Source organism: Lissotriton vulgaris, chromosome 6, assembly GCF_964263255.1.
Source record: "Lissotriton vulgaris chromosome 6, aLisVul1.2, whole genome shotgun sequence".
NCBI classification, from domain to species: Eukaryota; Metazoa; Chordata; class Amphibia; order Caudata; family Salamandridae; genus Lissotriton; species Lissotriton vulgaris.
In genome coordinates, this window is record NC_141694.1 from 910,554,649 (window position 1) to 910,579,404 (window position 24,756).

General features: G+C 44.9%; 1 protein-coding gene across 6 annotated transcripts in view; it reads right to left on the reverse strand.

Annotated features, from left to right (window-relative positions):
• The window catches only part of BIRC6 (baculoviral IAP repeat containing 6), a 2,386,688-nt gene that overhangs the window by 2,006,353 nt on the left and 355,579 nt on the right, over positions 1-24,756 (reverse strand). For all 6 annotated transcript variants that reach the window (XM_086926902.1, XM_086926900.1, XM_086926901.1 and 3 more), the window contains exon 14: positions 8,410-8,538. In XM_086926902.1, coding sequence (XP_086783028.1) covers positions 8,410-8,538 — 129 coding nt within the window. The remainder of the gene's footprint in view (positions 1-8,409; positions 8,539-24,756) is intronic.

Below are 24,756 nucleotides of genomic sequence, written 5' to 3' on the forward strand. Positions count from 1 at the left end.
ATCTTTGACTCCTTGTCTGGGGGAGGTGCCTCCCCAGTGGTTTGGGAGTTGGCTCTTTTACGTGCGTTGGCCACTACCAGGGAATCAAGTGGTAACTGTCCTTTTATGTAAGTAGGGTCTGTAGGAGCTGCCCTATACTTTTTTCTATTCTGGGGTTGATTACCCGTGCCCTGGCTGTATCCTTAAATATGTCAGGTGCATGTTTCAGAACTCCCTTTAACATGGGAAGTGTTTTGACACTTTTTTCTGATGTAGGGAAGGTGTCAAACAAGAAGTCTTCCTCAATAGGGTCGTTATGCATATCCACGTTGTGGAACTGTGTAGCCCTGTCTAGGAGTTAATTAAAAACTACGGTGTCATCAGTAGGTGACGGCTTAGTAGGATAGGAGGACATATAGGGGATGGAATGGGTGTTGTAAGGGTCAGTGGGCTCTTCCCATGGTTCCTCTTGTGGTTCAGGGTCCTGTGGGAAGTCATATTGAGGCTGTGGCTCATCCCCTGTGTTACCTTCATCGTCCCCGTGATGAGAAGGAGAATAAGGAGTGTATGGATTAAAAGGAGTAGTAGGCATGATAGGTTGAAAAGGAATGAAGGGTCTAGAAGGAGAAGTCCCAAAGTCCTTTTTCTTCAGTGGAATAGGGGATTGAGGTTCAAAGTCCAAAAGCCTCTTTTTCCTATGCAGGATGGTAACTCTACCAGTCTCTGGGTTAATATAAATTTTAGCTTGGTCGTCAGAGGGATCTGAGTGGAAGAGTTCTTCCTCAACAGTCCTGGGTTAAATGTTCAACCTTGGTTTTTCAACGACTTTTGGTTTAGCAGTCGATTTTTTCAGCTCTGGGCCTTTTTTCGGGTCAACCGTGACTTTCGGGTCGACGCTTTTTTTGTGCTCCGTAGGCTTCTTCGGAGGAGTGTCCTCTTCCGAATCGATGTTCCTGTTCGGAACGACTGGAGTTGGTTTATTTGGATGAGTGTCCTTTTCTGAGTCGATTTTCTTTTTTGGACCGACTGGTGTTTTTGGAGCCGGTGTCTTCGGGCCGATAGGTCGTTCCGACTTCGACGTGGGCTTAGGTATGGCGCCTTTTGCCGGGTCGACAGATTTTGGTGCTGAAGGCTTGTTCGGGTCGGCGACCTTCTTTGGTTCGGCGCCCTTTGGTTGCGTGGCCTTGTTCGGGTCGACAACCACTTTTGGCTCGACAATTTTGGGCTGCACAGCCTTCTTGGAGTCGACAGTCTTTTTCGGCTCGACGCTCTTTGGCGGTGCGGCAGTTTTCGGATCGACGCCCTTCGGGTCGACAACCTTCTTTGGCTCTGGAACCTTCTTTGGGACGATGTTACTGGGCCCTGGTGTTTCGGAAGGTTTCGGTGCCGAGCCGGATGGCGGGGCAAGCAAAACTTTTTTATGATCTTGGCTAAGGCCCTTTGGCGATGCCTTGACTGGAGCCGTTGTTAACGGGGTAGATGGTGTCGGGGGCAGGGTACTCACGATTTGCCCCGGCGGGATGTCGTCATCGGAGTCCGAGTAGTCCTCTACGGTGACGATCTCTAGGTTCGAGTCTGGCGCTTCTTGTAGGTCTTGGTCATAATCGAAGATGTTGTCCGGGTTGAGTGCCTGTCGCTGCATTTCTTGCCTGGCGGCACGTCGGTTCCGAATAGTTTTCTTGGATTGAAACTGTGCGCAGGCCGGACAGCTTTCCTCCTGATGGTCTGGGGAAAGGCACTTGTTGCATACTGAGTGCTTATCAGTATGTGGGAACTTGGAGTGGCATTGTGGGCACCTTTTAAAAGGGCTTCTTTCCATCGACGGTCGGCTCACGTGGCGTCGAAAAGGCCCAATGGCCCGCGTCGACGACCGCTTCGAGATGGAAGGCTGGATCGAGTAGAGAGGTACCGAGCAAGAACAATACAGTCGAATCGAAGGCCTTTTAGCCTTTAGAAAAGTTTTGTTTTTGATTCCAAAGTTGGAGTATAGGAGTTTGAATCCGAACCCAATGGCGGAAAAAAACAATCTGAGGATGGAGAGGATGCCCATGCGCACTGTAGTCCAGGGGAGGAGTCACCTATCTCGTGATACTTCGAAGACTCTTCCAAGACAACAAAGTGCAATCATCCGGACCCAACACTAGGCGGCGATCTATGCACAAGGTATGAATTCAGCAGCCCACATGCCTCGAACATTTAGTTATAGGGAAGATCACGCGTCTATGCTGTTCTGCATCCAGCTTCAGAATCCCCTGGTGAGCGTCAGAATTTCAGGAGGGTGGAAGATGGGAACTTCATTCTATTCAGAATTCATGGTGGTCAAGATAGTGGATTCCTGCTACGTCCATTTTCCACAAGCAGGAATACATTTAGGAGAGGCACAGAGTCCGCAACATGAGATCTGGGGGCTGTAATCTTAATCCCTAGTCTGTGATTTCCATGTGAAAGACACTGTGGGGGACGAAAACTGATTGGAGAGGGAGAGTCTCGCATTTCCAATGGTGTCTTTACCGATCAAATTAGGGTACAAGTGGCAGGGTTATGGCCCACTGATTTACTGCTCACCATGCGATCCCTGGAAACAGTACCATCTTCCAGTTTCAGATCCGAGAGGTCAGCACGCACTGACTCACTTATATGAAAAAAAGCATCATGGGAACAACGATCTTCCACACACTAATTCATTGAGTCAATGCCACAACCCCATTGACTTCTGCCATGATAAAGCCTCAGCTGTGGATATAATGTCATCCACCCTAGAGTGATTAAAACATTTAATGGAGTTTCCAAACAAAGCCATTTCTTTAGTTTCAGAGACTTCTTGATAAAGACATTTTTCTTAAGCCATTTACAACATTTGCAAAAGCCCCAACAAGAACTAAAATGTAATTTGGTATTGGTTCAGTGCATGCATTGTCTTGGCTATCAATCCTCTTATCTATGAATACTACGTGCATGTCCTTAACACCACAACAGAGGAGCACAGTTGCTAGTTTCTTCTGAGGAATTATAGGGTTTTATATGATGAAGTAACTCAGCCACTGGTTTCATATTTCGTGGACATATCTGATCTAAGAAAATAAAGGGGAGAGGATGGGGCATAAAGGCTAGAGCTGCCTATTTTGGAGTTCAGCGCGCCTCAACATCCTGCAATTCCGGACAAATCACTTCATCCCCCCCAAAATACATGGAGAACAGATCCCAAAGACAGAAAAACATCAAAAATCTTCAATGAACTGATGAACTGTGCTCAGTGTTTGAATAGAGAGAGCCTTTTCTTCTCTTGAACGTCTTCCTTCTCAGGCTTCGGAAAATCGTATCAGATTATCTTAGGGCTGGGTTGATAGGCTGGTACGTTGGATGACTCACCAAATTCGTTTTTTTTCAGTGGTGAGCGTGTCTGCTTACCTGAAGATGCATCTACAACAAGGATCGAAACATCTTGTGCGTCCAAAGCCTTTCTCTCCGCTATCGTAGGGTTCTTTCGCTCATGAAGGCCAAACAGAAATTGCAGAAGGTGCAGTCGTACTCTGGAGAAAAGCACAAATTGCAGGCGGCGAGGTGGTCAACCCAGCGTCGATAAGGAAGATGCAGGGCCCCAAAGCGCTGGGGCGCCTAGAAGGCCAGGTGTCTTGGTCTCCGACAACTACGTCCGGAGCGGAGGAGGGAAGAACAGGAGAACAAGATGGAACATGTACTGGAGCAGAAAACTCTTCTTTGCAACAAGAAGGAAAGCAGCGAGCCCCATGACACAGCGCAAAATGCATCGATAAATGGGAGCAAGTTTGATACAAGTTTTAAGTCAATGGTGGAGAAAAATTATCTAACAATGGAATCGGTACCCAAGTGCATTCACTACCATAGGATAAGCCACCAAGACCTTGTAACTTCACAGACTTCTTCGAAGAAAACAAGGTACAACAGCACCAGCCCAACAGTAGATGACAGGAGTATGCTAAGCATATTCATCTACAGTCACACATACTAGGAACACTATGTTAACATGGGTACTTGCCCTCAGATGTCAATTACTGGTAATATGTTATCCCAGCTCTATGAGAAAGAATTAAAAATTGAAATGTTGGTGAAAAAGATGGCAGAAGATCTGTTGACCCATAATTAATAGTATTTGCCTGAAATGTAACCTGCCCTTGAGGTAGTAGTGGTCCTAGCAAGGTATTATAGTTATGCTGTTTCTGAGAGAGGAGGCAGGTGTATAGTTCCACAGAGCAGGCACTGGGGATCTCCCTCTCTAGAACATATACCGGCAGGTGAGTGCTCCCCCTTACTCCATGACTGGGTGACCTGGTATTCTTGGTGGACGCATAAGAGATGCCTCCACCCTTACATTGCCCTAAGTGAAACCCCTGTCTGAGCACACTTCTCTACGAAAGCAGAAGGGGAAAGGCAGGAAACTGGGGTAAACACTAAAACTAGCAGGATTGGTTAGGACTGTGTGGCTGGTGAAGCTTGTGGAGGAGGAGCTGGGCTCTGGGCTGAGTGTGGAGCCAAAGGAGGCTTGCCTCCCAAAAAGGGCTTGCTTGACAATTTCACCAAGTCTAACAAACTTGCTAATCCCAGACAATTGGATGGACAGGTTCCGCTGCCTACAAAGCAATCTCAAGCCTTTGGCAAAGACTAGAGATGTCATTTTACAATCCATAAACAATCTGTGCTGGAAGCAAAAATATAAAGTCAGACAAGAACGTACAACAAAAGTGGGTAGTAGCAATTAGAGAGCTTTGAGTTAAACACGCTCGAGCAGTGGCTGAAGTCTTGATTCTATAACTGGTCAACATTTGTTAGCGAGTGGGCCGAATAACCCATGGGTACATGACACCTTTACCCCCCCCCCCCCCCCTCAATCTGTTAGTGCAAACTAAAGATTGCTTATTGTCCGATTACTTAAATATAAGGGCCTGAACCCAGTGAAGGTGGCAGCCTTACATTTGGGGTTATTTTTTCTTAATATATTTTTCATTTTCCAGACTACACAGGTTTTTTCCAGTAACATTGTAATTATTTGTGTAGGTAAAAAAAGGAAGGTGGCGGCTATCAAACTTGACTTCATGTTCCTCATCTCACCAGATGAAAGGTAATAGATGATCCTTTTTTTAGTAGCATCCTGACTGAGCAGAAGAGGGTTACTTAAGGCTCTGCTCGGAATGGATTTAGAAAAAAAATTAAAAAGAAGAAAATAAACCTAGCCACTATTTCCTGGGGCTTTATTTTCCAGGCAGGGCCTTTTAATTCACCTTTTGATTGAAGTATTTAGGTAAATGCCTCAGAGTATCTGCGTTAGACCTGACATCCATGGTGCAGCATTCCCCAAATATGTTGCCTTCCTTTACTGATTTTTGGGATAACTCGTTTTTGTTGGCATTAGGACTCTGTGCACTTAACCCCTGCTAGCCAGGGCTAGAGTGCTTATGCTCGCTCCTTCAAACATGGTAAGAATGGACTACATATAATTGGCAAACACAAGATGATGGACAAAGTGCTGAAACTTTTCCAACACTCACCCCAGTCAAGAGATAGGAGTTAAATCTAGCTTGAACTGCCAGGCAAGGTCCTCCCTGGATGGAAAGAAACATCCTGGGATCCGTTTCGTGGCATCACCACTCAACAGCCAGAATAGCTTGAATCCAGTGGCACAGCAAGCCTTGGATGCTTGTTTCTGCACTCCGTTCGTCATCTTGTGGTGTTTACTACATATAATTACAGTTCAGGCTGGACTGTTCCCATGAGGAACAAGGTCAAAAACTGCTTTGCATATGGCTGGGTCCAAACTGGGGTTGCTTGGTGAGTAGAAAAACGATGATGGGATTAAACCCAGATCTGTGACTGGGGGTAAGTGTTGGAAAAGTTTCAGCACTCCATCCATCAACTTATTGTTTTTGCTATGCTATATATAATTGGCACATTTAATTTACTTTTACTTCCGTAGTAACAGTATAACCAGTACCCAGGGCTTGTAAATTAAACGCTACCAGTGGGCAACCCTCTTGTGCCACCCACTAAAGTAGCCTTTGTAAAACATGCCTCAGGCCTGCCACTGTAGCCTGTAGTGCAGTTTTAAACAGCCATTTCGACCTGGCAAAATAAACCTTTTGCCAGGCCTAAACCTTTCTTTTTAAAATGTATAAGTCACCGTTAATAGTAGGCCGTAGCCACCTGGAGGGCAAAGTGATCGGTATTGAAAAAGTAGGACATATAGGTTTACGTTTTACATGTCCTGGCAGTAAGAAATACCTCAAGTTTTTTTCCACTTCTGAAAGGCTGTCTCTCCAATAGACTTGCATTGGGTTGCAGTATTACCCTTAAGTTTTTACTTCAGACTGGGAACAGATTGACATGAGGTTTACACTCAAAGGCATTGCAATTTTAAATCCTCTTTGATAATAAAGCTAGATTTTAAGGCCACTTTTATAAGGTTACCATTTTTCTGTCCAAACCAACTGTGCCTTACTGACAGTGTCCTGGGTCACATGCCTGTGAACGGCTCTGCTGTTGTAGGGTGTGTATTGCTTTCAGACAGTGAGATAAACTGGGCGAAGCTGTCAGGGTAGAGGGTCTTCCAGACAGGATGGCTGGGGAGGCACCATACAGTGCCATGATTACAATTTAAAGGGCTCTGCCTACAGCACACATAAAATAACCTGAAACCAGGCCTGCCCTTGCCTGTGTCAAATTAGAGTGTTTGGATCCAGGGGAAAGAACTGATCCAACCCAGTCTTGAGGGGTAAGTCCTGGAATTCCCCCCTAAAAAGGCCATCAACTGTTATAAAAACGGGATCTTCAGAACCTCTCATCTGAACACTCATGGACTTGTGTAAGATTCATTAGGACTGAAAACCCCCCGTACCCCGCCTCCCCAACTGCTCTTTTTAATGTCCTGACCCCTTAGATGGAGCGTACTACTCCCTGGGCAACTGAAGGTCTCCAGGGTTCAGACACAGCACTGCACAGACTTACGAAGGATCTCACATGGCAGCATGGTGCTGTTACTGATCAGCAGATTCACTGGATCAGATGCCACACAGTGCAGACTGACACAGGACCTCCCATCGCAGCTCCCGATCGGCAGCTTCACAGGATCAGAAAGCACAAAGCAGACCGACACGGGAGATCACCTCGCATCCCTAGGCAGCCTCGGGATCAGTGAATTTACTGGAACAGTCACAGCTCCAAGGACAAAAAGGTACAACTCTCAGCAGGCCAAACTCTGTCGTGCACCCAGCCACCACTCCATCGCATTCAGCTTCACGTTATGACTTTCTATCGATCCAGTGCAACAAATAAAAGGAGTTGGCGCTTTGTGCTTTTTGGTGCTATTTTCATTGAAAACTTTAAAAACTCACATCTCCAGTTCTAATGACTGAATTTTTGTTGTTCTGATATTACTTAATTTATTAAACATTGTTCTATTTTTCTAAATTGGTCTGGAATTTAATATTTGTGTTTTCAATTTATTACTGTTTATGTACTACATACATACTTGACACATTTGTCTCGGAGTTTAACCTGGTTGTTTTTGTGCCAAGCTACCAGAGGGCTAAGCACAGTTAATTTAATGACTTTTGTGATTCACTCGGACAAAGACGTTGTTTTTTTTTTTTTTGAGGGGCTTCCACTCTTGTCATCTAATAACCCATGTTTTTACAGTCTGTTATAAAAAATCATGTCTCCCACCCTGGTCTCAATTAGTCTACTAACTAATGGATGAAATTTCAAGGTTTAGGAAATCCACCCTAGCGGAACCCACCGCATTCGTGTTTATCATCTCCTCTAAGGGATTCTAGTTCAGATAATCTGAAAGGTTAGTCACAAGTACTTAAATAAATATGATTATGCAATGTCATACCCACTCAAAAGCAATTTTTAAAAGTATTCTTTGATCTAGGGAGCAGGGTCATCTATTTTCCTAGAGTGGCATTTATCCTAAATATATTCTTCATACATCAAAAGCATGCTGAAAGAAAGTTAAGTGCCCATTTAAAAACAATTCAGTCTTTAAAGCTGGAGGAAGGTCTTTTGCTCTCTCTATTCAGTTGTGGCACAACTGGAAAAGTTTTGCTACTGAAGGAAAGACATCATTGGTGTTAAATTCAATCAGTAGTGTTAAAAGGCATTCTTCTCTTTCACAACAGAGTTGGAAATAATATTCTATTTTGACAGCTCGAGCAGACTCTAAATTGAGACATAGAATTTAAATATATATTTGTCATTGTCCTTGACAGCACAGTGTCATCGCAAGCTTGGAAGCAAGAGATGTTCCTGCCTTCAAGATCAAACACCTCTGACATATCTAGAAATACCAGGAAAAGCATCTGCTTGTTCTAGTGTTAGTAAACAAGAGTATGGTACAGGTTGGAAAAAAGTATTTTTATTTAACAAATGAAGAATAGTAATCAGTAACAGCAAACTCACATTGGATATCTTCCACATCCATGTTTAGCATGTCTTCTGTTAAATCAACAAAGGCAGGTTTTCCATTCCTCTCTACTTCTGCAAAAGCAGGTGATAAAGGAAAGTGGATCTGGCGGTCTACTGGTGCCTCTGAGAGGGGAAATAAGGGAAATGTTAAAATACAATTAAAATATCAGCAGTCTTTTATTCTACCAGATTGTGCCTGTAGAAAAAGAAGGAATAACAAAGTATATGTAACTCACTGCAATCAAGGAACAGTTCTCATGTCATATACATTAAGAGGAAAAATTAATAAAGTTACCTAAACAGGGACAGTCATTTACCCGTAGGCCTTACATTTATTCGAATCATCAAATCAGCAGATAACCTGCCCTACATCACAGAAGCTACGGACAAAGAGTAACTTAGTCAGCATACTGGAAACTTGGTCTTACTTATCAGTACAGGGTGGAGCCCATGCCATCATATTTTGAGAGAAGATTCCATATATACTGAAAATTGGAAATTGTAGAGAAGACAGCATAGGAGCAGCTTACTATTAGAAAAACATGTTTTGTAGAACTTCCTGACCAAATCTTCATTGCTCTGCATTTTATCAGCACGTTGCAAGTGAGGTAAGCAACATAGCCGGCTATCAGAGGTATGCCAAAGATCATGCCTAGAAAATGTCACCTTAGCCAAAATAGACTGTGCACAAACAGTGTCAAAATGAATACATTAAGTTCTGTGAAGGGCAATGGTGGTCTCTACAACTGCTCAGTCTGCATCATTGCTCCAAAAGACAGACAGACAAACGTTATCAGGGGCATGGCTAAGCAGCTAAGATAGCAGTCGTATAATCCAGCGGCTCCGAACCAAGCCCAATTAAAACCCTGCTCATATCCTTCCTAGAGGGGAGGCAACTGTCCTGGTGTATACTGCCGGCCAACACCTTAAACACCCCTGGGAGTGGGGACCCCTCGGCCGGGAGCAATCGACTGGTACTTGGAGGCTGCTTCCGAGCGAGGGGGCGCGAGTGAGGTGCAAGGGGGAAGCCTGTGGCCACCACAAGCCCCTCGTCAGCGGGGACGGACTGCCTGCATGACGTAGGTGTGGCGCCCTGGGCTCCTGCTGAAGCCAAAGAAACAGAGGTGAGGTGGAGGAGCTGGGCTTGGGGACGACCAGCGGCAGAAAAGGTGCTCTGGAAACACGTGTCTGCGTCAGGCTGCTTAAATGGTCAGTTGGGGCAGGTCCCGGCAGAAGACATGAGCAGTGCGGTGAGGAGCAGCATGTGAGGTAGCCCCCCCGTGGATAAGGGGGGGGAGGGCAAATTAGAGTTGGGCTTCCCCCCAGCCCCTAAGTGTCATCAGCCATATTGAACTAAATTTCTGGAGCCCAGCCTGAACTGGATGCCTCCGCACTGTGCAGAACTCGCTGCCGCTCTGCCCTGGCAACAACCTTGTGAGCCTGACCCTCACGGAGGCTGCCTCTTCTCGCCTGAGAAATGAGTGAGGTGGCTGGTGCCAAAGCAGCGAGTATGGAAAGGCTCCTGAAGGCCTACAACTCAAGACTATTGACGAGGACACGCCACGCCGCCTCTGAACATACATTGGACCCCGGAGAGGTCCAGAGGACATTTGCTTCCCTAGGCCAAAGGTGGACAGGAGTACCCCGGATGTGGATTCCCATGGGGAGCAGTGCTGAGTGATTTCCGGGGGACTTGGTCATAGTCAGACACGCTTGAGCAGTGAAGGGATCTGACAATGTTCCTGGGCCCTTGTACCAACAGATCTTATGTGGATACAACAAATTGAGGGGGGGAACTTGACAACTCCTCATCTCCCTACTCCTATGATGAGCAAATCAAAGACCAGGGGTCCAGCCTTACAAACCACACCATTGGATGTGAACATTGAAACATCAGGATAGTTGCAGCCCCCTTGCCGCTAAATTGGATCAGTCTCGGCCGAACTGGGGCTACTACAGGCCGACCACCATAAACAGAACGTGAAGGGCACTGAAGCTCCCATCACAGACCTGTAGCCAGAGATGCAAGCACTGCAGTTTCAAATGACTGCGTTGATGGAGAGGGTGCCCATACTAGGACATCGAGCGCAAGACACAGAAGGGCTCAACCGCTACAATAACATACTTCTGCTCAGGCAACGCCGTCTTAAGTCTCCAGGCACGAAACCCCATAATCCTGAGGACACAACAGCGAGCCACTGCATCCTCACACCAACGCGCCACTAATACGTCAAGGGGCTGGGGGAGGGGGGGGGGGGGTTGGGGGGGAGGAGTTTCTCTAGCAGATGTTGGTGCTTCATCTTTTTGATATATTCAAATACTAGGAGTCAAGAGGGGCAGAAAGGACTGGATCGCCCTCCACTCAATCCAACACTAATCAAAAAAATGACCCAGTCCTCAAGGCAACACAAAACTAAGTGAGGCTGTAAACAGTTCTAGATCGTCCATAGAGCACTCTAATTATATCTCTATTCATAGAGATTATAACACTGTTTCAGTCAATTGCCAACGTTAAAAAATGAGCCCATCTCTGATAAACAAAAAACCGTCCAACACAGTACAGACATTCACTAGAGGGACAACATTTAGAAAAAAGTGTGAATAGCTAGATGACACCTCACGGGCGCACCACCAATGGGGCCCCTGGTTGGTACTCACCAGGTCGGCCCTGTTCTCATCATCGGTGTCAAATAGCTTAACGAAAACGTGTCCAAACCCCAAAGTAAGGAAAGTAACAGTGAATGGTGCAGTGTACAAACAACATATATGTGACACGGACTAACAACGTTCAACATATAACACACACAAAACTGCGCAACAAGATATTACTCTTACTTTATTTATATCTTCTTGTTGCATTGCAGTTTAACATGTAATATAAAAGGGTGAGTTATGAATACTACCTATCGCTTCATACTCAGCCCACAGCCTGTGGGCTGAGTATGTATATGTTGTTTGTACACTGCACCATTCACTGTTACTTTCCTTACTTTGGGTTTTGGACACGTTTTCGTTAAGCTATTTGACACCGATGATGAGAACAGGGCCGACCTGGTGAGTACCAACCAGGGGCCCCATTGGTGGTGCGCCCGTGAGGTGTCATCTAGCTATTCACACTTTTTTCTAAATGTTGTCCCTCTAGTGAATGTCTGTACTGTGTTGGACGGTTTTTTGTTTATCAGAGATGGGCTCATTTTTTAACGTTGGCAATTGACTGAAACAGTGTTATAATCTCTATGAATAGAGATATAATTAGAGTGCTCTATGGACGATCTAGAACTGTTTACAGCCTCACTTAGTTTTGTGTTGCCTTGAGGACTGGGTCATTTTTTTGATTAGTGCTTCATCTTTTTGAAACAATAGTGGTTTGAGTCTGCTAGGCCTGTTGAAATCTGCCTTAAACATTGGAATGGAAGGCTACAATGGGCTATCCATATTCCTTTAACTAGGAAGAAAAAGAACTTTATTACAGTATGTGATGATCTGGGAAACTGATCAAATGTATGGGATCCCAGCTCGCATTCCGCAACAGCCTTGATCGCTTAACATTAAATAACTTCCATTTAAGAGGACAGTAATAAGAAGAAGTATTTCGAGGGCTGGTATTCGTTTTAGAAAACAGGCTAAGTTCTCTACAGGCGCGTTACATGTGCCGTGAATGGTCACGTGTTTGCAAACAAGTGAGTGTCTGATAGTTGAGTCTCATTCCTTTCCAGTAAGAAAGACTTCTTCGTTGGCACGTTCACAATGATACTAAAATGGAACTGACCAGAAGTCCTGAATGAAGCAGATTCCTAGCGTTTCATATCTACTGGATGGGAAATGTTTCATGCAAGCTGTGAACTGAAATGTTAAAACAGGCAAAGATATTATGCAGTGCATTAACCTTGGCTATTGTAAATGGGAGCTGTTCTAATTTCTACAGGTGTAACATTGTGTATTGTGGCGTTTTTGTGCCATCAATGGTTATTTCCATTTCAGAAAAAGGGTAAAAATAGGTGACTGGAATTTAGGTAGGGCAGGGTAAGCACCCATTTTTGAGGGTTTGCAGTGTCCAGCTCAACTGCATAACAGATTTAATCTGACTTTGCCCATGATATAATGTCGACAGGTCACTTTGCATGACATTAACAAGAGTGTTATTCAAATTATAAATATGAGAAGACTGTGTATTAATACTATCAACAACAGTGAGCACTTTATTTCAATTACCTTGATCAATTTGTCTTAAGCATGCAGTATCTTCAATTTGTAATAATTTCCAAATTTCATTATATGTAGCATAAATAAATATTTTAGAATGTGGAGACTCCAAACCTAATAAGAAATCTGATAAGACCATGTCTTCGGACAGGAAAGATGTCTTACTGCAGACAGTGTGGAATGTTCCAATCATTGTTGACACAACTTCCCCACTGAATAGGTGGTAACAATACCGGAATGTTGTGAGTGGGGGAGTAACGGGGATAGGGTCTGCTGGCCTTGAACCCCGGTGTGGAATTCCGTAAACGAGTGTGACAACAATTTGTGTCTATCAGCCACAATAACCCCAAGCAGATAAGTCTAACCTTATATCTTCTTATTATCTGTGTTTTTTCGTTTTTTAGGGGTTTTATATATTACTTTATGGTATTTTGGGGTTTCTTTGACTTTAGTATGAGTGTTTTATTTATGGTGTGGCAGTTTCCTTCCCCCATAATCCCACACACCCTTTTCACTACCGATTTCCAATGTATGGAGATTCCCTCATTGCAACCCCCCTCCCCCCCCCCCCCCCATCCCTGCGCGCTTGTGTGCTGTTAGCTTGAATGACTTTGGATTTAGTCTTAGTCATTCACGACTCGCTCGACTCGTCAAATTTGTCAATCTTTGTTTTTTTCCCACTTTGTCTGTGCTTAGCACGTCTTCTCCTTGGCGATGTACATTGTTCCTTTATTTAAGGTAAGTATCCTTATCCTTATTTACTTACTTTCCTTCCTTTAGTTGTTGGGCTTTCCCCTCGCGCTCAGCAGCGCGAGACTGTGGCGCATTGAAGGAATGGCCCTAAGCAACAGCGACGCCGCGTCGTCGGGTTGCTAAGGGCATTTCCTTTATTCGCACGCATTGACGAAGCTTGTGAGGGCGTTTCTATAGCAACCCCTCTATCTTGCACGCGCTCGTCTTCACCAACAAGCGGCAGTTGGCCTATTTACGAGCGTATGAGCATTTTCGGAATAAACCCTCGGAAATAGAGCATTTTCAGGATAAATCCTCGGAAATAAGACCTATTTACCTAAAATAATCCTGATTATAAAGATAACTCCTACATTACTACATAAAAAGAAACTTCTCACTCATTGGCTGTACTTTTTATTAAACCTGTCCAGCTCTGGCTCTGAGGAGGCTTCTGCTCCTTCTCAAGATATCACCACTGATAAATTAAAAAAATTACTCCAATCAGAGATGAGATCGTGTCTAAAAGAAGGACTTTCTAATGTAATAAGTACTAAACGTCCTACTCAACAGGATGACACAGTCTCTGGTAAAAGACTAAAAAAGAACAATAATGTTAGTTTGAGCATGGGAGGTCTTAGCACCTCATCTATTGGTAGAGGTCCTAGTACCTCAAGGAGTGAGGGAGGTCTTCGCACCTCAAGTGGCTTGGGTGCCCTTGGCGGCACAAAGAATAATGGTGCCCGAAGCGACACATTTTAGAAATGCTCACTATGATGATGATCGTACCTCAGATGAATCTGAGTTTTTAGACGAATATGTACTTGATCTTAATGACCAAGACCATGATTTTGGGGAGGGTCTAGAAAATACGAATTAATCCAGTAAAGATGTGATTTGCAACCCTTTGGGCGAGGAGATGCTTTCTCCTCAAAACTTAAAACATCCACAAAGCTCTGAGTGGTACCCTCAAGAACATGTTTCCAAGTTTGTTAAAAAATGGATTAGATATCCCTTGGAGAGGGAAACTCGTAACATCTTGAGAGCAGAATGTTCTAGACCCTCGGTTGGTGATAAGACCTGTTACACCCCAAATCTTGATCCTGACCTGATCAAATCTCTTTTTAAATTGGGACGTGACCCCAGGAAGGGTATGGAGAAATCCTTTAAAACTTGTCAGGATTGTCTCCTCGACGTCCTTGGCCCTCTCACGAGAATCCTCGACTCTGCTAAGGAGTCCCATTTGGAGGGGACTCACCTGGATACTGAGCTGATAAGAGGATGGAGCCAAAGGGCTATTATTCTTTTGGGGAATGCCAATACAAGCATTAATGCTGAAAGGCGTAGAGTGGTTCTCACTCGTATTAACCCTAAACTCGCCGATCTTGCTGATAAGGAACCTAATAACCAAAAAGGGCTTCTCTTTGGCGAAGATTTAATTAAATCCCTCGGCAAGTATGTTTCAACATTTACTGCATTAGACAGAGCGCAACAAAACATGCGCAAGGTTTTCAATACTGTAAACAGTCTTTTTGGAAGGGCCGGAAGACGAGGCCAACCTTCCGGCCGTTTTTCTCAGAGGCCCAATTTTAGATCACGTGGAGGTGGCAGAGGCTACCCACAATACCAACAATATCAACAATATCAATATACGAGTCCGCAATTCTACCCTTAAAGGGGCAGAGGACAGCGTGGCAGAGGATTCAGAACACATGGGTCAAATACCCAGACCAACCCCTCAGGTGAGTGTTTCCCCTCTACCTTCCCTTTCTTTCCCCTCAAAGGTGGGCGGGAGACTGAAGTATTTCCTAAATAATTGGGAATCCATTACTCAGGATACTTGGGTTCTAAACACTGTAAAGGGTTTTACAATAGATTTCGACCAAGAACCTATTCAGCTTTCTCTTCCAAAAAGTATTCCCATGTCCCAGGTACAACAAGCCATAATAGAAGAGGAAATCTCTTCAATGATTTAAAAAGGTGCAATTTTGGAGGTCCCTATGGATCTCATAGGTTTTGTGAGCAACCTTTTTTTGGTCAAAAAGAAAGACAAGGGTTGGAGGCCTGATTATTTGGTAATTACGCATTGGGGGAGCTGGGGGTAAGTACAGCTCCATTTATTGATTTATTTGCAATACGTCAGTTGGCGACTCTGGTGGGACCGTCCTCCCGTAATCGGGGTGAACAGGACAAAAGGGGGTACTTTTTGATCAAGGGGGTGGACCGACCAGAAATTTGGATTTACTCTGCACTCTCAATCAGAGAGCCTCTGCTGCTAGTGGCCCCTTGCCGGAGTCCTACGGGCGGAACCCTGGAGCTGACCGTGTTGGTCTACGAAAGTTGGTAGTGGAGAAATCACAATCATACCTGTGCGCATCAGGTGAGTGAATCGTCTTGTTGGTTGGAGCAGTGATTTTTGGGACAGTTAACGGTTTTGGATTTGGTGGTCGGTGGACAACGGAGAACTTTTTGGAGGTCTGACGGGGCAGCATTGCGGCTGCACGGGTAGACGATCCACGGGCTTGCTTGGTGAATAATAGAGATATCGACCGGACGCCTTGGTGTGGCTCGCGTTGTGCACCCTAGGCAGGGCTGCTCTCGGAAATGCCTGTAGTTACGCTTGGGTAGCCCTTGGACATATCTGGAGCGACGTTAAGACAGCGGGCTTAGTCAGAATAGTCCAACGGGTGAACCAGGGGGGCTGCAGGATGGCCTGTAGGTCGGTCTGTGGTTAAATCCTGTGCGGTGGTCTATTGGTAGTCTCTGGACTGCCTGATTTTGGTGTCTGTTGGTCTGGACATCAGAATTGATTAAAGTTCTCCATGAACGGGAGTCGACAGCCTTCGTTCTTTTGGTTTGGAAAAGACATGTCAAATTGAAATTTTTTCGTGTAGGTTTCCGTTTGTATTGCTTTGTATTGTCTTGTCTGTACCTTTGAATGAATTAGACCGAAAGTATGAACATGGCCATGTTTGGGAGATTGTTTTTCTGAATGAAATTTGACGGTGAGTGAGTACGACAAAATGCTGTGCTTTAGTAAATTTTGCTTTGGATGTGGTTGCCGAAAGGGCACGCGATTGGATGAAAGTCAGCCTGCACCTTCGGAGGGAAGTCTGAGTCATGATATGTATTGTAAGCATGGTATTACACCCCTTTTGTTTAATACATTATGGCATAAGTATACAAAGGATAATGTGGAACTACAATGGCCCTTAACCGGGTCTTTTGATGAGAAAAAGATACAGTATTTGCAGGATCGGTTGTTTTCTAAACGTAGCCGGCAGGCAATGTTCGACACCCTAAACATGTGGCAGAAGGAAGCAAAGCGTAGACGTATTAGGGAAGAAAAGGTATGGAAAGCCAAAGCAGGACAAATAATTACGCAAAAGGCTATTGCATATAATAAAAGCCAGACTGAGCAGAATATTGATTGCATAAACAGACAGTTTAAGCTACAGGTAGATAAAAGCTACGTGGCTAGGAAAGAACCGGAGGATGAATTAGAAGGTTTGCTCGATACTAGGCCCCATCCTCCGTATGCCCCTCAGCACGTGTATCCAGCTGTGCCTTTAATTTAAGACGCAGTTCCGTTGGCCCGAACCTCTGCAGTTACCCTTCCCTCCGCCCCCACTGGATCTTCTCTTGTTTCCTCTACCTCCGCGGGGGAAACTGCTACTCTGATTCCTGATGCATTATCTCCCTCTATCAGGTCATCTGTCGTTCTATCCCCTCCAACTCCAGTTTTGACTTCTCAATCACCAAGCACAACCCCTGCTTTGATAGATTTGACCCCTTCTCGGACTCCAGGGGATCTTGGTGCACGGAGGTTATATACCCGGGCATCAGTGGGGTACGATGAGAAAGAGTTGGTTGTGAATCAAGCGTCCCAGTGGATGCGGAATCCTATATATACAGTCACTGACATATGGAGTACTATGAAAGATTATGAGCCTGTGATGCAGCAATATGCATTGGAACATATGGCTAATCGACTTATTTCCATGTGGGAACAGTGTTTCCCAGATGGAAGAGCCCCTCAAGTGATATATGATATTTTGGAACGAGCTCATAAGTTTGAACTGAGTCCAGAGGATGTGTATAGGAATGTTGAAATTCTAGTGAAGTGCCGAGGGAGAATGTTTTTGAAATGTCCAAATAGGGATTCCCAGCATCCTATGCGGGTAGTACATCCCATTTATCATCCTGAAATACAAAATGATCAGAATGTGGTTACAAGAGCTCGTGTGGAAGCACGAATCCAGGAACAATGGGTCTACACTCCTTGGAAAAGAAGAGAGGTCCTTTCTCTAAAATCACAGCTTCCCTATCCCCAAAAAAACCCTACGGCTTATTATAAAGAGCTGACGGAAGCTGCTTCTTCAGCCGTTATGACTTTAGCCGATGGAGTGGTGTGGTGTGGCTCACTGGTTAGAGACGGCAGACCCGAGAGCAGAGGACGGCCTGGGACCAGGGTTCAATTCCCGACGCGGCATGGTCGTAGACCAGGGTCAGCGGACTCGATAATTCTCACCTCGGTGCCTACTCTAACCAGGGATCACACTCGGCAACTCTGGGCATTAGCTTGACTCATCTCCACAATGGCCCCCCACATACGCCGGGGATGCCTGGTTTCACCTTGGAGATACCCAGTAGGGACCATCTCACAGGGAAAGCCAGGATGGGTTCCCCAGCGGTCTACTGCGCAGAGATACTCCTTCGGGAGTCGATTCTAGCGCGTTAGAAACCCACGATTAATTAATTAGCCGATGTAGAGTTGTTCTTTGGTCTCTTGGTTCCGATAGATGTGTGTCGCCAAGTGCATGACCAGAATCATGCCGCTGAGTTGGGAGGAACTTGGGAACAGTTCAAAGACTGGGACAAGGATCCAAAACCCGGTGATAAACCCAGAGCGGAAATAATGGACCTACCAGCTAAAATAATTACTTGCATGCATTCTCTGATTCCGCCTCGCAAAGTAGATTGGGATAAGTTGACGGCATGTAAGCAGAAAAAGGAGCAGAGTGTTTCGGATTTTTTCACTAGATTTGAAGGGGTGTTTATTGATTTTAGTGGTCATGATCTATCGACGGAAGGCGGCATTCGATTGTTTGTTAATCGGTTTGTAACTAACCTATTGCCTGAAGTCTCTGCACAAATGCAGGCTGACGAAAGTACTTGGACTACCACTACGCCTTCGGTAATACTGAGCATGGCTCAGTATTACGAGCATAGGGAGAATGAGAGTAAGGACAAATTAGAGAAGAAAGCTAAAGATCTAAAAACTTGAGTATTGATGCAGCAAGTCGTTAGTGGACAAGGGAGAGAGAGAGGCGGTAGAGGATTCACCCCAAAAGGGGTGGGAAGTGGACGAGGCGGAGGTCTAGCTGTAACTTTAGGAATAAACCAATGCGCTTATTGCAAACAGGAAGGGCATTGGCGGGCTCTGTGTCCACTGTTGTTGGCTCAGAATGGGGCGGTGAGAGGGAGAGGGAGAGGTTGAGGCGGTACCGACCGGAGCGACATGCGAAGAGAAGAAGCGGCCCGTAGTATTTCTGAGAAAAATTGTTTTGACAACCAAAAAGGTAGGCAGTATTACAATGAAGACTGTATGTTCGGAGGAGCAGATGGGTATACATATGCATAGGACAGCCATTGTCAGAGTAGGGGCCAAGTGTCCGTACCCGTTGATCAGCAAGGACCGTATGTGAGAGGGCATTTGATGGGAACTTCCGAGGACTTTTTGATTGATACGGGTGGGATGGATTGATACGGGTGGGATGAATAGTTCCATTGCTCGTTCACTGGTCCCAGGGGCTGCTCTGTCCGGGCAAAATAATGTTTCCTTAGGATTCTCTGGAGTCTCGGTGGTGAGCCCCATTTCGAAACCTATCCCGTTTACCATCGGTCCGGTCACAGTGGACTCTCCATTTCTGCTAACTTCACATTGCAGGGAGAATCTACTAGGAATGGACCTGTTGAAAAGGCTGAATGCTAAGATCCATTGTTCTCCGGATCGTGACTATTTAACTATACACTCTCGACAAACTAAACCGACAGTGTTTTGTTAAAAATGAACCACTCCCTCCGGAACTGGCCGCTGATCCTTCTACGTTGTGGGCAACTGGAGAGGCGGCTGTTGGTCTCTTGAACATTCTGCCTGTTTCCATTACTTTGAAACCACATGCGAAGTTGCCCCGAATACCACAGTATAAAATTTCACCGGCAGGTGAACAAGCTTTGCTTTCCATCATACAAGATTTGATTGACAAGGGTGTAGTAGAAGAAACTTCTGCCAATGTTTGAAATAGCCCGATTTTACCGATCTTAAAAAAGGCTCCCACTAATAACGATTCTGATCATATCGATAAATATCGTTTTGTGATTGATCTGCGTGAGGTTAACAAGATTGTAGTGCCCCAGTACCCTGTAGTGTCAGGCATTACTACCATACTCACTATGATTCCTCCGACTGCTAAATATTTCCCAGTTAATGATTTGAAGAATGCTTTCTTTAGCATTCCTATTCATCCAGATAGTCGACAAATCTTCGGCTTATCATTATCTGGTCGCAGCTTCAGATTTTGTTGCGATCCTCAAGGATATACAGAGAGTCCCAGCATATACAGTCAAGCTTTGAAAGCTGTATTAGATTACTTGATTTTGCCCCCAGAAAACGTGCTCTTGCAGTATGTCGATGACCTACTGGTAGCTTCCGATACGGAGGAAGGTTGCAAAGAAGCCACAGTATGATGTACCATTTAGCTACTAATTGTAATAAAGTATCTCTCTCCAAGTTTCAATATTGTCGACAGGAGGTGACATATCTTGGTCATCTACTGTCGAAAGCGGGGAGGAGATTAACCCCTGAGCGTGTTACTACCATTTTTAACATGTCTGTACCTTGTACTCAACGTGATGTTCGTGCTTTTCTTGGCATAACTTCTTACTGTCGCCAATGGATTCCTAATTACTCTCTTCTTGCTAAGCCTCTGCTGCATTTAACCACCAAAGATGTGCATGAACCCCTCCCTTGGACTGATGAATGTCAGCAAGCTTTTGACTCCTTGAAATCTGCGCTTTGTTCTGCACCCGTCTTGGGTATTCCGGACTACCGAAAACCTTTTTTACTCTATGTGCACAAGGTGGACGGTTGTTCGCTTTCTGTGTTAACACAAGGATTTGGAGGCAAGCAGAGACCTTGTGCTTATTTTTCAGCAGTATTGGATAATGTTGCATGAGCACTTCCTAGCTGTCTGAGGGCCACGGCTGCGGTGGCCATCCGACAATCGGAAGGGCTGGTTTTAAATTCTGACCTCACAGTGATGGCACCGCACGCTGTGGATGTGTTATTGAATAAGACGAAGACCCAGCACCTTACGAATGCACGTCTTACTGGATACTAATTTACTTTGTTTGCCCCCCATATTACAATTAAACGTTGTGCCACTCTGAACCCTGCCACGTTACTACCACTCCCTTCTGATGAAGAAAATAATGACATGCATGATTGCATATTTCGGACTGAAGAAGAGACGAAGGGACGGGTGGACCTCACAGACATCCCCCTATCTGACTCTCAAGGGGAATTGTATGTGGATGGCTCTTGTTTTAAGTTAGCAGATGGCACAACGGCAGCTGCATATGCCATTACAACCCTTCGCACAGTAATTAAGACTTCCCAAGTGCCCTATCAATCATCCCAGGCTGCTGAGTTAGTGGCACTATTACGGGCCTGTGAATTGAGTCAAGGGTTGAGGGTAAACATTTACACAGACAGACAATACGCCTTTGGCGTGGCCCATAGTTTCGGGCGGCTGTGGGCAGAAAGAGGTTTCCTTACTTCTCATGGGCAACGAATACAACATGGCCCTTTGATTTTGCGATTGCTGACTGCATTAACATTACCTAAGATGGTGGCAGTGGTGAAATGTAGCGCTCATAAAGCGGTGGTAGATGAAGTTGGTGAGGGCAATGCTTTTGCAGATCAAATAGCTAAGGCCAAGTCCAAAATGACCCCAATGTTTGTGACTACATCTGCTAGGTGGGTGGCAGACTCAGAAATGTTTGATAACACTATGGAGAGTGTCCGGGAAATACAGAAAGAAGCTACCCCTGCCGAACTGGTCTATTGGGAAAAGGAAGTGGGGAGGTTGGATGAAAATAACTGTTGGGTTGATTTGACTGACAAGCAAAGATGGTTAAATCCAATGCATTAGTGAATGGTGTAGTGACTTTGGCCCATGGCCCAGTACACGTTGGTGCAAGGGGAATCTGTGCACTGTTAGATCTTGTGTGGAATAACCCGAATATCCCAAAGACAGCTGCACATTTGGTCCGATATTGCATGATCTGTTTACAACATAACCCGGGAGGAAGGGAACCTGTCCTTAGCGGAAACTGTGCAACACCTAGCCTGCCTTTTGAAGTACTCCAAGTGGATTACATACATATGGAGCATGTTAACAATTTGAAGTATGTCTTGGTCGTGGTCTGTGCTTTTAGTAAATGGGTGGAGGCCTACCCGACCAAGGAGAACACTGCTTTGGCAACAGCAAAGGCCTTGATCAAATAATTTTTCCCCCGCTATCGATTACCTCGGGTGATCTGGACAGATAACGGGGGACATTTTAATGCAGAACTTGTAAAGCATGGTTGTAATGGGCTACAGATTAAACAGAAATTTCATGCAGCTCGACATCCACAATCTGCAGGGTTGGTGGAAAAGTACAATGGAATACTGAAATTGAAAATGGCTAATATACAGGAAACTACGAAACTAAAATGGACTGATATCCTACCATTAGCTTGGATGTCAGAAAGAGTTACCCCTCATTCCCGATCAGGACTGTCACCTTATGAGGTTGTCTTTGGACGACCCGCAAATGTCTGGGGGGTGCCAAGACCTAGATCATTTAGAGATTTTGAGTATCCTATTCTGACAGATTACTTGTATGCGTTAACTAAAGATCTTCGTTCCATTCATCAGCAGGTATCAGCAGTGTTGCAGCCCCTGCCGGACGGTCCAGGACATTGTTTGGAACCTGGTCAGTGGGTTCTGGTCAAGAACTATCAGCAAGACTCCAGCCTGGCTCTCAGATGGTCTAAGCTGCATCAAGTTCTGCTGGCCACGCGTACCGCGGTGAAAGTGGATGGAAAGAGACATTGGATCCATGTCTCCCATGTAAAACTAATACCGCTGCCGCTTCCTTGTGATCAGTAGCCTCCAGAAAGAATTTTGACCCAGGAAAGTGAGCGAGCCACTTGCTTTGATCCTTTTTCTGACGCCCAGGTAGTTGAAGGAGGGCAAGAAGAAGGAGTTCCAGGAGTAGACCGGGTATTTATATCTGCTTCAGCAGTTGCCCCAAAATCTGTTGTTTCTACAGTTGTTCGAAAGGCTATTGATATTCCCGCGGTACCGGAAGCATCTTCTTCTGTTTTGTTTGCTGATCAGGAAACACCTGGCCATGTTCGCTACAACCTGCGGCCCAGAAAACAACGCGGTACCCTAGGAGAAGTTGGTAGGAGATAGGGAAAGACTTGAGTGAAAGCGTTTGTTAGAACCCTCTCTGGGGTACTGAGCGAGACACTGGACTGAACTAGTTGAGAGCCAGGAACACTGGTATTGCTCTGTTCAGAAAGAAAGACTCGGAAGCAGTTAAGAGGCCCAGGTTGTATTTTTCTTCAAGGGTTGTGTACAGATATAACCCCAACGAGAGGATTTGTTTGCATTACTTTGAGATGAACGATAGGAGCCTTCCTGTGAGGGTCTAGACGGACACAGGAAAGAAGAACCCTCTGGCAGGTTGGACTGCGTCCCTTAGTGTAGTTTGGACTTTTTAGTTCGAATGTATCCCTTTGCCCAATTTTTCCCTGAGGAAGAACGCCCGTTTGTACCACGTCATCGTCCTGTGTATATGCCAGTATTTTCCAGTTGGACCCGAAATGTTAAAATTGCCTTTATTATAACTGTAGCGATTTTGTTTGTAATTATGATGGGAGAGTTCTTTTATTTAGAATTCCATCATCGAATGCATACTGTTTTAGGAACTACTACCCCAGCCCAAGAACACATGTTTTTTACTTTGGCCCCACATAAGGAAAGACATCGCCAAACCTATGCAAAGAATGTATTTGTGGAAATGCTTCACCAAACACATAGTGCGACAAATACTACAAATTGTTGGGTGTATGGCCTTTTACCTTCAGTGATGCATAAGCACGATTTGTTCATATCCTTGCCCTTGTCCTACTTAGGAAGTTGTGAGGCCTGGTTCAAAATATTGTCTGCTATGTACATGCATTATACTGTAGACCCCAAACGATATTCTGAAAAAGATTATACCATGATTTTAGCATATATAGAAGTACATCAAGGTTTTGATCCAGAAGGTGGGGATGGAGAAGGATCATTAGATCCTGATGCTTGAATGAATCTATATACTACTTATGAGAATGTTACTTGGTTCCAGAATGAAATTCTTGACTTTGTCGAGTTTAACCATACTCAGTATTTTCAGCAATTTATCGAAAGAAATGTTACTGACGATAGAGCCCTGCCTATACCTATTTTGAATAGTACATCGGCATTTTGTGTACAGGGAGCAGGACATGTCACGGTAGGAGAAAGTGTGTGTAATTACACTTATCGTTTAAAAACCTTTAGCAGCCCCCCACTTTTGACTCCCCCAAATGTCTATTTCGTGTGTGGAGAAAATGCATATACATGGCTCCCGCGTGGATGGTCAGGAAGCTGTGATTTGTCCTTCTTGTATCCACCAGTATATATAGTCCCCTCCAATTATCATAAAGACCATCGTTTGGACGATCAAAGCCTATCACTCACTAGAAATAGGAGACAGATAGATACTTCTGATATAGATCAGACTGATACTCCACTACAACTGTTTTCGATATTGCAAAGGGAATATTTCCTATATGGGGTCCAATACTAACTAGTAGAGAAGTGCGACAGTTGTCCAGAGTGATTGAGCGAGTTATTAACATTACTACGGATATCTTCACTAATATGACAGTAGAGCTTCAGGCGACGAGACTGTCTCGCTTCAAAATCGAATGGTGTTAGAGGTTATCTTGGCCGATCGAGGAGGAGCTTGTTGCGTGATCGGCAGCTCCTGCTGCGTGTATATCCACGATTCGGCCCCCACCGTTCATTTGGCTATCCAGAAATTGCGTTTAGCTTCAGAAATTCACGCAGAGAATGGCACCTGGTCTTTCTCTGGATGGTTCTGGGAATTATTGTCCACTTGGGGTTGGAAGCTATTAATGATTCTTGTAGGAATAGCTGGGGTTATATTTACTTGCTGTCTTTGCATACACTGTGGGCCAGCTTGCTGTTCCTATTGTGCCACTAGATTTTCTACTGCAATAGTTCCTTCTCACTCCGCTGTG